Genomic DNA, 17,514 nt, shown 5'->3' on the forward strand with positions numbered 1-17,514 from the left:
GGTAAAAGAAGATATTACTGTCCATTGCCAGATTTAAGTATCTAACCATATTTTGAGGTAATATGAAATTTTGGAAAATTTAAATAAACAAATAAGTACAACAAAATAATCTTTTTGGTAGTGTTCGATATTCGATGAGTCACCGACGAGTTTAAGCACCTTTTCTCTGTGCCCGTATCCTGTACGGCACATAATGATCCTTCGAGCCGGATATTAGTGCCACAACAAGTGAAAGTTCGACACTTAATTTACTGAAATATACTTACATAACTAAAATACATATACACTCTTTAATAACCAATAACTATCTATCTCTCCGTGTCCGTACCGCGTACGACATAGGTACATTGTGTAAATACATATATGTATATACATGTATGTACAAGTATATAACAATGGTTGCATTAATCTCATTCTGCCGTCGATGCTTTTTGTGGTTTTTTTTTAGAATTATTTTCATTGCGACTTTGTACGTCTTTGTTTCTGGCCGATCTACACACACCAACTTTGCAACAACTACACAGTAGTTGTCCGAGAAAATAATTTCAACGCAATGTACACAAACTTGAAAGTTTGAAACTATAAATCCTTGACTTGAATCCTATTATCATATTGTACTGTATTACAAAATACAGTTTGTTAAATATCTGTATCACAAAGGTTTCGTTTCAAAAGAATCTTTTGTTATATCAGATGTGCTCAAAGAATCTCGTTAGTTATTTTATTGTTCATTCTTATTATTACTTACATTTGTCCGACCCTGTTTTACATGCTAATAACATCAAGTTGTATTTATTAGTAAATCTTGTCCTCCAATGGAATTAAAATTTGAAAAAAAGTAATGTGTTTGATATAAATTTTGAATATTAAGAAATATTGCTTTGTTTCATACACCAAAATGTTTTCTTCGATAATAGCATAATAGGCCAATAACCCTTGGGGGATCATCATGTTACATTAAACTGTATTTGAATATAGATATGTATTCTTGTGTGTCCTTAGGATTTGTCCTTCATCTTAATTGACTTAGTGACCAACTTTATACATAGGTTTTAAGTCAAATGGAATAGCTGTTTATAATTAATTTATGAAATTTAATTTGCAATATACAGGGTGTTTTCGAAATATAGACAATAAAAAAATGGGGCATGGCTCAGAATAAAATTATTTCACTGTGGAAAATTCACGTTCCTAAGTGGTAACACTGTCTAGAAAAAAATATTTTAAATTAAACATAAATTGTTATACACGCCGCTGGTAGTGTTTCTTGACCTACTTCTTTCCATGAATGTCACAGAACCACTCGGACAGTGACTATGTATTTAAACATATATACTCACTGACGCGGATTAAGAACCAAAAACGTGATAATAAATGTGCATCGAACGGTCAGGAGTTGGTTTATGGTGAATTTTTCCAATTCAGAGTATGTGGATATGGTAATGCTTTATGGTGTGCGCGAACATTTGCATCAATGGCACAGCATTTCCGAGATCATGGTACCTTCAACCTCAAACTCACGACTCGTGGCTATGACAGGACAGAAAGAATACTGCAAGCTGAAGAACAAATTTTGGAACGCGACGAAGAAAACCCCGACATCAGCACTCGTCGACTTGCAGCTGAAGTTGGAGTTTGACAGTTTGTAGTGCAAATGGTTGTTACCGCAGTGTCGTGAACGCCCGAACTTTTTAAAGTACATTCTGTTTACGCATGAAGCAGGATTCACTCGCAATGCTGTTCTCAACAGCCACAACACTCACATTTAGTCCGATGAAAATCCACATGCTCGTCAAGAAGTACGATTTCAACCATTGGTTGGATGAAAAAGTTAGTTAATGGAAATCAACAGTGTCCAGAAACTATCGAAGAGCTTCAATAACACGTGGAAGTGGCAGCCGCTAGAGATCGTGGAACTCCCGATGGTTTTTTACCTATCAACAAACACGTTTTGAAGCCTGTATCAAGGACAACATTTTCAACTTTTCTCGTAGAAATGTAGTAGCATTCGACGTTGCTCTTAATTTTTTTTTTTTTTAATAAACAATGTAAAATCGTTGTGGGAAGGACCAAACATCCGTCAAAATCAAAAGTCGATCACCAGGAAGTATTACCAAAAATCGGTCCTGCTCAGGACCACAAAGTTGCTACAACGAATCGCACTGACCTTTAACGATAAATGAATGCATGAATGAACGAATGGTATGCAGCAAAAAATCGGTTTTACTTTTAATTGAAACTGAAAGTGTTTATACCGTTTTTATTCGAACATTTTTCCACCTACTGTTTACATGGTGGGTCAGTGACTTCGTATCGAGGCTGGTTCATGAGGGTTTTGCCCATTCGATTTTTAATTTGTTTTTTCTGTTTTTCTACACTACTACGGCACGTGGGGCCGTAGTTAAAATTACTGCATATACTTATTTCGAAATCAGCCTGTATTACTGCAACACTAGTTATACATAGATCATTTAATGAAGGAACAACAAGTTCCCATCACTTACTGACTTCAGCTAGGCAAACACGATACATGGTTTAGGAATGTGTATATCTTTCAAGTCATACTTTTTGAAGATTTTTTTCTGAAAATCTACCTGAAAGAATACCTGTGGTTCTCAGAATTCCATCTGATACATAACGAGCTTCTTTTTTAATTAACTGTTAAGAAATTTTTCAACAAAAAAATGAACTGTAACTTTCAACATATTTAAAATATTTTTTTCGTAAAGATAACTCGACCTGAAAAAAATAAAGATATTATTAATTTTGTAAAGGCCAAACTAAATAGATACCGCTTTAAGATTTAATAATATTTTGCAAGTAATTTTCAATGAATATGTCAACTTTTTAAATAAACTCATTTTACAGTTTTTGTGAGTTACGACTTGAATATTGTGCTGCAGTTTAATCTCCGTTTGATAATGTGTACATTAATGCCGAGAAAAAGTACAAAAGAAATTTGTCAGATTCATTTACTTTGAACTTATTATTCTTTATAATAACATCAACATAATAAACTTTTAAGTTGCCTGGAATTAACACCGCTTAAAACCAGAGGAATATTATTTGATACAGTTTTTATCTAAAAAATCTTATCCTGGTGATACTGATTGATTTAAAATGGTTTCAGTTTATTTTCATTAAGTAGTTATCTATATTTCCAGATTACCACCCACAGAATTCACACTTTTTGGTATCACTTTTCATAGTTCGCAATATATTTTTCATTCTCCTTGGTTCTGTATGACGATGAGGTTGACTTGTTCATCCGGTGAGACTGACTTGTTAGAATTCCATATTCCAAATTTAAAAAAATATGTTAAATGCCTTGAATTTGTAATTGTAATTATCTATAATTATACTATTTAGTTCTTTGGTATGTTACGAAGATCAAAATTCAGAAGTCCCATGAACACACCCGTAATTTATTTATATTATTTTTTCTTTAAGATTTTATCTATATCTCATTTCATTCGAAAAGAACCCGTTGAAGGTCCAGCTGAAAAATACCACCCTCCCATAGTAATAATATGCAAATCAAAACAAAAAATTATAGGAGTACTAAGTATATAATATATTAAAAAAAAAACAAAAAAAAATTAGAGTAAAATCCAATGAAGATTACTGTTTGAATGTTGGTTAGTGGAATTACAATTACAATTGTGTCATCACTCATCAGATATAATTTAAACGCTGATAATACTTTTTTTTTATAGAAAACTTGTAATCTTATTGGTATAAAAAATATTTCAGCAGATATGAGATCCATACTACTTTTATGAGTAGTCTTTTGGGAAGCTACTCTTACAAAGGTGCAATAAAATTTCAGTATTAATAAAACAAAAGATTATTATCGGATGTCGTAAAAGTTAGTTTAAGATTATCTCAAGTGTTTAAATTGACAGTTCTTAATCCATTAAGTCACTCAAAGCGATGTTAAGGTGACCATTCAAACACCGAGGGGAAGGTGCCAGATGTAGATCCAGCCGATTTAAACGGAGCTTTCTGTTAGTCCTAAACCAACATGGCGTTTGCACTTATCAAATTAGCTTCCCTAATTAACGAACAAATTACATCCGAACTACAGATTTACTAATCTCCAAACTTCGCCGGATGCTGTCCTAATTCATATAAGATTATGTGCAACCACAACTGAACGCCAAGGAGACGTGTTACCTCTATCTCTCTCCCTTTCACTCAACATAACAAATCGATATTAAATGATTTTGACGTTTCGGTGCAAACGTGATTTTAATCCCCACGCTTTTACTGGCTATTATTAAGCAAGACAGCGAATCTCTGAAAAGTTTTTCATTTGTGTTATTTTTTATTTGATGTTCCAGACCCTCCAAAAATCATCAGCATTGGCCGGGATAGAGTCAAGACTGTAACGTTGTTTTCTCCTACCTCGTTCGAGTGTTTGGGAGAGGGGAATCCCCAGCCCACGTATAAGTGGTTGCAAAAGCTGCCCACACCCTCTAATAAAGAAGAGGAACGAAGCAGAGATTCGAAACTCTACATTGCGAACGTCACTTACGACTACCAAGGAGAGTATAGGTGCATAGTGACCAACATTATTAAAGGGGTGGAAAGGTCTGAAATCAGTGAACCAATTATTTTACAAGTGCACGGTGAGTAAAAAGTTCGATCAATATTGGTTTGTGTCCAGCGGCGTAGCAATTAGTTGAACAGTCTCGAGTAAATCTCGTGCGCAATTCTACATACATTCGCATGTATTTAAGACCCTAATTTAAATTTCCAAGATATTAGACGATCTGATAGTGAATAAGATTTACTGCATATAGTTTCTAATTTACAAAGAATCATAAAGTCTTTACTGTTGCTAAAAAAAAATAATAAAACTAAAATTTTAATTCACTGCATCTAGAAAATAATGTTAACTATAATACAAGAGTTGTATGCATGAAAGATATCTAGGGTACTTTTAAAAATGATGTAGGGTTATTTGCATTTTAGAAATTAGTATTTTTGCTACAACAAAATTTTAGATAAAGCGAGGCTGTGATTAATACACATAAGCTTATGCTATTTCTTTTCAACAAACATTAGCTCTGTCTATTATGATCTATGTGTGCTGATCGCAACCTCGCATACGGTATTAGTACTGTTTCTTTATTCTATAATAATAAGTATAATGATAATAAGTTTTCATAGGAGAAAATTCTTCGTATCAACACGATTAAAAAGACAGTTACGTACGAATTATAGTGGACATTACCTTCATCATTAAATTTTTCCAATCAGATGCTTTAAGAAACAACTGATCAATCTTATCTCTCAAAAACTTTAGCTTTTTCATACCTGATTTTCATCTTACTAAGGCAATCAGTTTTAAAAGCGTAACTGATATAACTGTTTACTTTTACCATTATTACTATAGCTTAAAGTTTGAAAACTGTATTATTTGATATTTCAACTTTTCGTCCAAGTATGCAAGAAGAACATATTCATTAATCAATTTCGTCAAAAGAAACTCTTTCTTGATGGCTTTCGCTGTCGCGATGCTAATCTGAAAACCTTTGACAGAAAACTGAGAAAACAGAGAAAACACATCGAGAATTATACTGGTTATTTGCTTTTTGTCATATTGACGGTAAATACCCAATTTGTGAAAAGAACTGCTGATATTTTAAATAGTTACTTGGGACACAATATCAGAAAATGCATTTTCGCAAGTATCGAAATATGTTTTTGAACTATCATTTTTGAAAATGGTACATTCATTTGAGGCTAGTGAAGCATAATTTTTCTAAAATGATCTAGAACGACAAAATCCAAAATACAATAATTATAAAATACATTAACATGTCAAAATTAGTTATTGATATAAAAAAATTATTCTCCCAATGTTGGACTCGTAGCTCGGTAATTTCAGTTTAAACTGGTACGAATTTTGATTTCAGTGTATAGAGTATTTTTACTTAATGAATTTTGGGTTGGCGCTATTGACAGTCAGCTTGTACTCCTTTCCAAATTTATTCCGCAAGAAATTTACAGCTGCCTCTTCCGTCAAAATCTATAAACTTTTGCGTTCAAATTTGACACCTATTGGTGACAAAACTAACATCAACCTAAGTACCAACATTGCAATGGTAACATTACTAAAATTATTATTTCAGAAAAAGCAATATAATTTTTTATATGTAATTCGCGCTAGTTATGCTATTTGGTACTTTCGGCACTTACAACGTAAATATTTTCTGCTTCCGGTTAGAAACAGGGGTTTTCCGAGTCTCTCTAGCAGTCGAAAACTGACATTTCCCGCTCTTCTATAAAATTATTTAACTCAGCCAGACCCTGTTTTTGCGAATACTCGTTTTATTATACTGGCAAACTTGCTCGTATTTGCAAAAGCTTAGGCTAGTAATGTAATTATTTACTCTTACTTTGTCGTGCACCTTTACATTGCTGTCAATGGGCAGTAAAGGTTGAAAAAACGTAAATTGTGAAAAATTTTTTCATCCGAAGTTCTTTGAAAAATTGGGCGATGTAAAAATTTTAAATGAAACCAGCTGAATTGTGAAGATATCATTTGACAAAATCAGTCTTATCTTGGCAAGTAGTAGCCCCGCCCACCCACCCTTCTTTTTTTAGAGAATATGTCATTTGGCAAAATCAGTCTAATTTTAGCTAGTGCTAGTCCCGACCACTCGTTCTTTATTTTTTTTTAGAGAGTAGGTCATTTGCCATGATCAGTTTTATTTTGGCAAATACTAGATGGCCCACTGTCCCTTTATTTTCTTGGAAAAGTAGGTCATCTGCCAAAATCAGTCTTATCTTGGCAAGTACTAGCCCCGCCCACCCACCCTTTATTTTCTTGGAAGAGCAGGTCATGTGCCAAAATCAGTCTTATTTTGACAAGTACTAGCCCCGCCCACTCAGCCTTTATTGTCCTGGAAGAGCAGGTCATCTGCCAAAGTCAGTCTTATCTTGGCAAGTACTAGCCCCGCCCACCCACCCTTATTTTTTTAGAAGATATGTCATTTGGCAAAATCAGTCTAATCTTAGCTAGTGCTAGTCCCGACCATTCTTTCTTTATTCTCTTAGAGAGTAGGTCATTTGTCAAATCAGTTTTATTTTGGTAAATATTAGCTCCACCCGCCCTTTATTTTCTTGGAAAAGCGGGTCATCTGCCAACATCAGTCCTATCTTGGCAAGTACTAGCCCCGCCCACCCACCCTTATTTTTTTTAGAGAATATGTCATTTGGAAAAATCAGTCTAATTTTAACTAGTGCTAATCCCGACCACTCGTTCTTTATTTTTTTAGAGAGTATGTCATTTGCCAAGATCAGCTTTATTCTGGCAAATACTAGCTGGCCCACCCGCCCTTTATTTTCTTGGAAGAGCAAGTCATCTGCTAAAGTCAGTCTTATCTTAGCAAATACTAGCCCCGCCCACCCACCCTTTATTTTCTTGGAAGAACAGGTCATCTACCACAATCAGTCTTATCTTGGCAAGTACTAGCCTCGCCCACCCACCCACCCTTATTTTGTTAGAGAAATTGTCATTTGGCAAAATCAGTCTAATCTTACCTAGTGCTAGCCCCGACCACTCGTCCTTAAAAATAAATAAGATCAGTTTTATTTTGGCCAACACTAGCTCCACCGCCCTTTATTTTCATTAGAGGATGTCATTTGGCAAAATCAGTCTTATCTTAGCAAGTAGAAGCCCAATTTTTACTTCCTGAGCATAAGCTAAGAAAGTATTGTAATCGTCTGGCAAACGGCTACTTTCATGTTTTCTTGACGTTTCGTGACACCTAGAGTACGAAAAAATAGGTTGCCCGTTTCCGTCTGTCATTTGTCGTTTGCCTGTTGTATCTGTGGAATACACAGGCCTGTAAAATTTTAATGTCAAAAAACTGTGTCTGTTTTAACAACTGTTTTACATATTTGATGTATTGTTAATTACGAATGTGAACTTCATTTGTTGCTGTGACATAGTTTATTTGGAAAAAAATACGAAAAACTAAAATTTAAGTAAGACACAATTTTAAAGAAAAATTATGATTTAATTTTTATGGACATGCATTTTTGGAAAATATTATCAAAAATGGTTTTATCCATTTTAGAAATCTTTGTGAAATTGTCGTGTCTTAAAAATTCAATTTAGCCTTTTACTCATGAAACTTGTGTGGTGCTCTTCTTGTTGGAGTGTGCAGCAATAATCCTGGATCATACTCATATTGAAAACTAGTCGAAGGTTGTTTCGACAGAACTTCCCTCGCAGCTGAAGTACAATGAAACATATCCAGCATTTTCGAAAAACTATAAAATTTGATTTTGCGAATTTTATTTTTTTAAGAGAACCCCTACACGTTAAAGTAATAAATATAATGTTAAAGTAAGTGTAAAGAAACATGCTAGACGTATGCGTCAAAAGTCTCAAAGGTGGTTCCCATTTTTAAGAAAGATGATAAATAATATATATTTTGCCTTTTTTTTTCTTAATATACATAGTCACCTTTTCACAACAAGAACCTTATGGGGCGGAGCCTAATTGCAAAATCGATATTTCCTTCTACAAATTTTCCATTGTAAACATGTTTTAAGTTTCTTGTTGTGAAAAGAAGCCTACACATATTAAAACAACCTGCCCTATCTAAATTGTGATGATTTTTTTATTCGTCTAGAACCAAGGGGGCGGAGCTTAACTGCAAAATACTTATTTCTTTACAAGAATTTAAAAACATGTGTTTGAGTATCGTGTTGTTCAAAGAATATTACGTATATTAAGAAAAAAAGCAAAATATTAACCCCGTAAGCTAAGGAAGTATAGTAATCGAGTCCATCGGACCATCGGCCACTTTTATGTTTTCTCGACGTTTCATGATCTCTAGACTATGAAAAAAGTAGTCTTTCGTTTCCGTCTGTCTGTCAAATTTTGTATGTACATTAGGAATATCATGTAGATGGTTAAACGCTAACCAAAATTTGTCTAGTCATCCTCACCAAAAACGTGATGCCATCTCCTCAAAATTTTTAACAGTAAATATTTTTAAATTTTATAAAATCATATACTCCTACACTTGTAATTTACGAATCCGCGTTTAGTTTTAATCACAATTGTTTCTGCAATATTCGCTACGCGCTTTGATTAACCGATATCTCGCGCGCCTCCGAACAACTGCGTTGTAGCAGCTTGGTCTGAGGCGCCAACCAAGTGTTCGAATAAGGTCGGCGCTAGTGAGGTTCGAATCTCATTCGCATCCTCGTTACATCTTTTTTTTCAATGATTCAAATTTTTGTTAAGATATTCAGAACATTGTTAAAAACAAATAATGTTTTAACATCTTTTGAGAAAAAGCTTCATACATTAACAACTTGTTATGGTTTATTAAAAGGATTTGATTTTGTAGCTGTCAATCAGTTACATTCATCATATTTTCCTATAAATTATGGTGCATCCTAGGGATCGGTGTTGAGTCCCCTATTATTTATTATTTATATTAATGACCCACATTTGACAATTTTTAATACTTGATAAATCCAGTCATTTCACCAGAAATATTTGCAATCTGATTCACCGAAAGCCATAAAAAAATGCTTCTTTAACCCACTTCATACATATTGTTACGAAATAAACCCATACGCCGCCCAGGTACGACGTCTATGGGTTTCCGAGCTTTCTAATACGCACGGTGTTGATGGGTGAGTCATCATCGCTGACGGTGTCGAAGCGGCTTACCGGAAGTCTCGATTGCGAGCCCAGAAAATCCTCGATGTGGCGTTCTCGATCCAGGTTTAAAATAGAAGCCACCCTCGAGAACGATTATTCAGTCAGCAAGTCGAGTCCAGTGAGCGAATTCATTCAAGTTGCGCCGGAATTATACATAATCGCTGTGTAGTCAGTCGTCTAAATTTCAGTTATTAAGATATAAATTGTTGAGTTTTACCCACGCCGATTTTTAAACACCCGTACATCGAAACAATACACACATATTTTATAATGTTCATGGTTACAAAATTTACATGCACGAGTATTTCCTGATCTGAGTGGAAAATGATTTTTCCCAGGTTAATTTTACTTAACGACAATCGCGATAAAATCTCCATACTGAATTCGGACACATCTGTAGAAAATTCACAAAATAATTAATTGTAATAGGAGTACTTATTTTCCTGAATTTCTAAACCACTTTCGCTTCTTAAATTAGACTAAACCTTATTTAGGAGTATTTTCAAAAGTTTATTATTTTCTAAATATAATAGGATACAACTTGAACAACAAAATTTCTTTTTAAATGTGCTCACATCTACATTATCATGAAAATCGAACAGTACTGAACGAAAAAACTTTATTCTCCGAAACATCTTACAGACAATACGTCGTTAATATTACATGGAACGACACTTTGTGGGAAACTTTCAGAGACAATTTTTTCTCCAAGAATATGTATTTTAAAAAAAATTCATAACGTCGTAGTAAAAAAGTTACGAATGGATGGAGCGGGATGATTGCCTCTACAAAGAGTTAATTTCCTATTGTACAAATTCCAGCAGATTCCGAGCGTCTGGACATTTATTATTATCGGAAGTTCAGGACTGTAATTTTTTTAAGTTGTAAAATTTTATTTGACAGACTAAAACGTTTTTGTTATCACGCTTTTATTAGCTTGGGTTGTATCTATGTATGTATGTAACGGAATCTTTGAGCTTAATTTTCATCGGTTTCTAAAAGTCTGATCATCTTGAAACTTTGCACACGTCTCAAGGATCGATGACAATGCAATAATTTGATAACAGTTTCCCATTATCCTTATTAGGACCGCCAGGATCCTCGATCCTACGGAGACCACTGAGTGGTTCTTTCTAGAAAAATCTAAATAAGTAATTAATTCCCCAATTTATGAATTTGTCGCAGACTAAAAAATGAAAAATAAATAATAGTTTAAAAAACTAAAAAAACACGCTTTTATTGCTAATCGAACTAAAAACTAGAAAATAATTTTTAATGACAGAGTTTAATATTACAGTAGTAGAAGATCAAACAATCAATCATAATAAATCACCTCAAATTAAAATTATAATAAAATTTAAGTTATTAACAGAATAATTCAATTCAGAGTAAAAAGCGTGGGGTGCATTTTACTGCGGTTCATAACTATCCTCTCATAGATAGTTGCCAATAGAATGATTGTAATATTTAAAATATCAAGCACCCCACGCTTTTTACTCTGAATTGAATTATTCTGTTAATAACTTAAATTTGATTATAATTTTAATTTGAGGTGATTTATTATGATTGATTGTTTGATCTTCTACTACTGTAATATTAAACTCTGTCATTAAAAATTATTTTCTAGTTTTTAGTTCGATTAGCAATAAAAGCGTGTTTTTTTAGTTTTTTAAACTATTATTTATTATACAAACAGCTTAACTTACCGATTGTCAGATATTGTAATGCGATAACAACTAAGTTTATTAAACTTATTAGAGTTGGAGATGATGTATAGTCAATCATCCTAAAAGATCGCTTCCAACTTTGTGTTTTCATCCTCATAACTTTACAGTTATTAACTAAGTTTAACTTTGGAAAAGTAAGCAATGATTTCATTACTACCTACTTATCTTTCTTTAAATAATTGTTCAGAAGCTTTATCAGAAAATAATCGAATTTAAAAGTAGACGCTGCAGTTTTTTTATACTGCCTACGTACTTCTTGCATTATTAAAAAAAATGTCTAATGTACTGTAATAAAGACTACTAACTACTATTCATATGATAAGACCCACGAATCGGTGGCTGAAAATACTTGCCGTTATAAGCCAATACGATAGAAATAACATAATGTAAATATACTGTTACGTTGAACGGGTGATTAAAATCGGCGTGGGTTAAACTCAACAATTTATTTCTTAGTGACTCAAATTTACACGAGTAATTACACAGCGGCTATGTACAAAATAATTCCGGCGCAACTTGACTGGCTCTTCGCTGGACTCGACTCGACTGAATTCATCTCTCGTTATCTGGACTACACTGACTGCTCCCGGTAGTGGTTCCCACTTAAACAGCCGCGTGGTGCTTCCAGACAATGAGTCATGGGCGACGTACCTACTAGAACCCATAGGCGTCGTACCGGGGCAGTCATGGGGTTATTACAATACCTACTATACAAACTGAACTGCAAAAAAATGCATTCAAAAAGTTGGGACAAAATAGTAAAGTCATTGTTACTCTTATTTTATATGTAGATGACTTTACAAATTCTTTTTTTTTTTCTTTAAAATTATAAAGTCACCAAAATATATATCAGACAATTTTTGTTCGTATAATTCAGAATTTTGATCTCCGTATAAAAATAAAAATAACACGAACAACAACAAAAAATATATCAAAACACCAAACTAACATGAAACAAAAATATATATACGTATAGATATTCCAATATTTGAAGAATTTCAAAATAATAAAATTATCTGGACCAATAAAAAAGGAAAGATTTTGCACACAGAACGATGGTTAAACTAAAAGTTATTCAGGGTAAACCACGGTTTATGACCTGTTATTGACGGCCTAGGAATAACAAAAAGTATAAATATTTTGATCTTTTAAGAATTTGTTAAACTTGTTGCCAGATCTGTTTATAATGTTAACGTAATTTGTTTTTTCCGTTCACAAACTGTGTTGTTGAAACTGTTTGTTTGTTTTTACGCAAAAGAGCCTATCAGTCCGCAACACCTACGGCGAGCAAAACAGTCGGTTCGAAGTAACTTCCTGCTACAACGCCTACGCCACTGTTTTTGTTTGACTCTTCGTAGTCTTTCCGCTCGAACAAATTAAATGGTGTCTAAGACTTGGGTAAAGACTAGACAAATTAAACTCAATTACCGAAGTGACAGCTGTTAGTGTTGACGTCCAATAAAGCATACTCTTACAAACTAAGAGTGCGAGAAACTGTTTGAAACCATCCAATCAATTTTAACTAGATTGTGTCCGTTGCTTGAGCCGAAGCTTGCTTTAAGATTGAAACACATCCTGTGCAGCCACATGTTTATTTGGTTGTAATTACCGGCAAGTACTTACCCTAAACCGAACTCTGTAGGATTACAAACATCGAGTTTACTCGTCTCTCGAATTCTCCACGATGAGTTCCAATTATACCGCAACCAATTTCTTTTTCCGTCAGGATTTTGACAAGAAAGGCAAATACTCAGATAATTAAAATCTAAGCCAGTTAAATCTCCAACGGAAATTTTTTGTCAGTTGCATATATTTCATAAAACATGTACTGCACTGACCGAAGCACCGGCTCAGCTTTAACAGCTATTACACATACGAATGTTTGAAGAATAACAATGTTACGTACGTTGCAGCTACGTGTAAACACAGGTTGAAATATGTAATCTCGTTATAAATGGTACATTTCAGTCACTGTCGACTAAATAGTGGATCGTATGGTATAATGCAAAGCAAATATTAAGTATTTGCTAGTTGAATAATGACAGCAGACGCCATATTCAATGTAAAGGAAATTCAATAAGTCGTCAAATTAAAGGTCCTCAATGTAAAATAAACTTTATTGTCAAATTAATATGGAAGATAACCTACATACAGAGACACGTAGTCACTTAAAGACGTAAATCTCATTAACACTACTGACATCATATTTTTAATATCTTTACACTCATAAACTTAAAAAGCAGATTTTAGGCTAAAAAAAAACAAAATAGACCATAAAACGGGGGATTTAGGTCCCAAAAATGGCAAAATAGCTGCTTTAAGCAAGTTTTAAGAAAAATAAAAAAAGATAAATTTTACGCAACGTCTGATTTTCTTTGAGATCTGTATTTATTTTATTACTTTGCATAATCAGCGATCCTTCTTCGTTAAAATTTGCATAACAAATTAGATATTTTTCTAAATTTTCGGCAGAAAAATGTTTCCTTTTGTCTCGTCGGACATTTTTATACCTAGATCTCTTTTATACATTTTCGCCTTGTAATACTTTGCTGACAAATTTAAGCTCTTGGTGCCCGGTATTTTTTTGTAAAGATCTTGCAGCTTTTTAAATGCCATTTCATCTACTCTCCCCGGGGTAGCTTCCAGTCGTTTATACAATTGCTCTACTATATCCACAGACTCACTTAAGGTCACCCCAATAGTCTCTGATCTATGTAGTTATACTTGTTTTTAAGATGGTAAAATGGATTTTTATGTAAGTCCAATTATGTCCGAGATGCTATTATTGTAAATAGTACTGAGCATCGGCGATGCATTTTGACACTGTGAAGTCAAACTCCATAATAACCCAAAATGTTTTTTCAATTTAGAAGCACACAACAAAATTATAAGTAGCAATCAACGAACCTTTTTTTATTTCGTCAAAAATCTCGTAATAATATATTGCCGCTTCAATCCATTAACCCCATCTTGTTAGAACAGGTTCTAGAGGCAATGGACAATCCGGTAAAGCTTCCCGGAAAGCTTGGATCCTCAAATGAGCTTTAAGAAATACTTTCTTTACGTTGGAAATTAAACCACTTCATATAGTCCGGATAAATTAAGTTGGGATAAGATATTATTGTTAAAGAACGTGACACTTCTTTTGGCATGAAATCTACAACAACGCATTTTATTTATTTATTTATTTTTCAAAAATTGATATATTATGCGAATTTATGGAATTAGTTTCACAACTAGTTTTCCCATTTGAATTGTGCAATATTAATACTGTAGCGGTACTTACAATTTTCCCACAGGCTTTACAGAACAATTCGCCGTTTTCTATTTGAAAAACATCTTTGTCTTTTGTCCATTTCCTTAACTTGGTCTTTAAAGACGATTTAACTTTGGGCATTTTTAAAAGTGAGACAAAATACTAGATGATAAACAATTTTTAAAACACTTTGACATTTTTGAACTTCAGTTTATGAAAACCCAACACAAACTAATTGACACAGGAAGACAACTCCAAAAGAAAGTTGTAGGAGGGCTTAGTGTATTTAACACATCAAAGCTCTTCCTAGAAAAGCATGAAACAACTTGTGTCGGAGTCTGTAAACGGGTGTTTTAATTATATTTTAAAACCCACCTACATATGTACTTACTGGTGCAATGAAATTTGCTCTATGCCCTAGATTCCGCTTTTTACTTATAAACGTTGAAAAGTAACGCACTAAAGATTCTTCTATTAATACCTCTAGCTGTATTCCCCCAAATTTAAAACATAGTTTTTACTTGAAAGTGAGGTCATGAAAATGTAACACTTTTGTCAATCAATGTCAATGCATTCATAATATTTAAGAATTTTTGAGAATTTTATTTTTTAATATATTCTGTATTCTGATACTTTCCTGTTTATTAATTATAAAATTTTTAATATATTTATTTATCTGCATGATGGGCAACTTATCCTAGAGCACAAAAAATTAGGCATAATTTTGTTTTTTTTTTATTTATTTTAAATTTTCATATCTATAGTGATTTATTTACTTATTAGATACTAAAAGTCAAGAATCGATTTAAATATAAAATTATGACGTCTGCATTGAAATAAATTGAAAACTGTATCGAGTGTGTGCTCGCTCACCCGTTGCCCCACAAAAACTTGCAATGCATGTGCGCTGAGCACAAAATGTGACTTTCAATAGCTAGTTTTAGCGCCAGGGTTGGTGCGATATTTTTGTGCCCCTCATTGTCTTAGTCGGTACAGAAGTTCAACTAAATGACGATAAATTAATGTGAAATATACATACTTCCTTCGCATAGAAGCAAACGACTGAAATATGTCAATATTTATTAGACAGATTGTATACGTTGGGAATGTCGTATAGATGGTAAAACGCTAACCTAAATTTGTCTCATCGTCCCTACCATCACTTTAAAATTTTATTTAGTAAATGCCATTTAAATTTTCTAAAATAGCGTACCCCTATACTTGTGGTTTATGAATCTGCCTTGATGTTGTTTATTGTTATTCTATTTTTTGTTGATTAATATATGTACCAGTGAAACTGTTCTGAAAGTACATAATACGAAACATCGGAAACGTGAGCCATAAATCAGTGGTAAGAGCGTTCGCTTTGCATTTGAAGGGCTCGGAGTTCCATTTCCAACATCTCAAATTTGTTTTTCTGACACAGTGACTGGTTTATCTGCATTTTGGGAGTCCACACATATCTTTGCTTTAGATGATAGAGGTTCTCATAATAAAAGTAAAATTCGCAAAATCAAATTTTATCATTTTTCGAAGAAGCTGTATTTGATGGATTGTACTTCAGGGGGTCTAACGAAATTTGCACTAACTTTCTTACATTAACATCTTTTACATTCAAAGAAATAGACGATTATATCAAATAAACACAAACAATCGGTAACAGTGACCGTTCGCCGTCTCCGCTTCCTGTGTTCTGAAACCTCGAGTCGGTCCGAGTTTTGATAGCAGAGGAGCCATCCTATTTACTCTTTTAAGATTGCTTTTACAGGTGACTCGCAGAAATTAATAAATGAGGCAATTTATTCTAAAATTTAGGAAAATTGACATACGCGTCCCTGCTAAAATGTTGATAACATCATCACTTTTTTTTTTACCGAAAAACTCACTTGAAACATACACATGGCATGCTCTTTACCTTTACTTTAACACTACAAACAGATCTTTTTAAACTTAAAGGGGTTATCCTAAAAAAAAAATTCACAAAATGAAATTTTTTCATTTTTCAAAAAAGCTGTAGTTCTGTACTTCAAGGAAGGAGGAAGTACTGGCTAAATAAGTTTACATTATCGTTTTCTTTATGGCCTCCAGCAATTTTAGGATTAGCTTATATGAATTCCAAAAAACTGTTGTTAAATTTCTACTCGCAGAACATTGGACACGAAATTTTCAAGGAAGCGATGAACAGCTATAACACATTTCCATATTTTGGCGTTTTAACACAGGGTCTAAATGATGAATCCAAGTTTCATCTATTGTGACAATTTTTTTTTAATTCGTCTGGGTCTTCGTTGACCAAATTGGTTCGAGCATGCGTTTGTGATCAGTAATCAACATTTTTGGCACTCAACAACTTGCAGCGACTTTTTGAGCCCCTATATTGCATGCAAAATATTTTCTACCATTCAAAAACATTTTTTTGATCTAAACTGACCAAATTGATATTTTCTGTCGAAACGATAGTTTTCGGTGCTCCAGCGAAACTAGTTTTTAATGACTTGATAAGAAAAATAAGTTTATAGTCAAAAATCACAAACAAACCTAAGGTTACATATTCATGTCAATAAATGATAAGTACAAATACATACAAGTATCACAATCTCTTCTACATTGATTAAGAAAACTTTAAAAAGTCTGCAAGATTTCAAAGCATTTAGTTTTGCAGATTCAAAATTAAATTGCAAAATGATGTTACGCAATTTTGATTTTTTCCCAAAAATGTGGATGTCTTGGGTAAAAACTCAACACATAGGTATTCATAAACTACACGTACTAGTATATTATTTTATACAATTTAAAACCCATTTACTATGTACAATTTTGAGACGACACCA

General features: G+C 33.3%; 1 protein-coding gene across 4 annotated transcripts in view; it reads left to right on the plus strand.

Annotated features, from left to right (window-relative positions):
- The window catches only part of LOC135128126 (uncharacterized protein), a 513,893-nt gene that overhangs the window by 461,809 nt on the left and 34,570 nt on the right, over positions 1–17,514 (plus strand). For all 4 annotated transcript variants that reach the window (XM_064054997.1, XM_064054998.1, XM_064055000.1 and 1 more), the window contains one exon: positions 4,344–4,631. In XM_064054997.1, the coding sequence (XP_063911067.1) occupies positions 4,344–4,631 (288 nt within the window). The remainder of the gene's footprint in view (positions 1–4,343; positions 4,632–17,514) is intronic.

This window comes from Zophobas morio, unplaced genomic scaffold (assembly GCF_036711695.1).
Source record: "Zophobas morio isolate AGI-343-1 ecotype UQ-CSIRO unplaced genomic scaffold, CSIRO_AGI_Zmor_V1 ptg000012l, whole genome shotgun sequence".
In the NCBI taxonomy this organism is placed as follows: Eukaryota; Metazoa; Arthropoda; class Insecta; order Coleoptera; family Tenebrionidae; genus Zophobas; species Zophobas morio.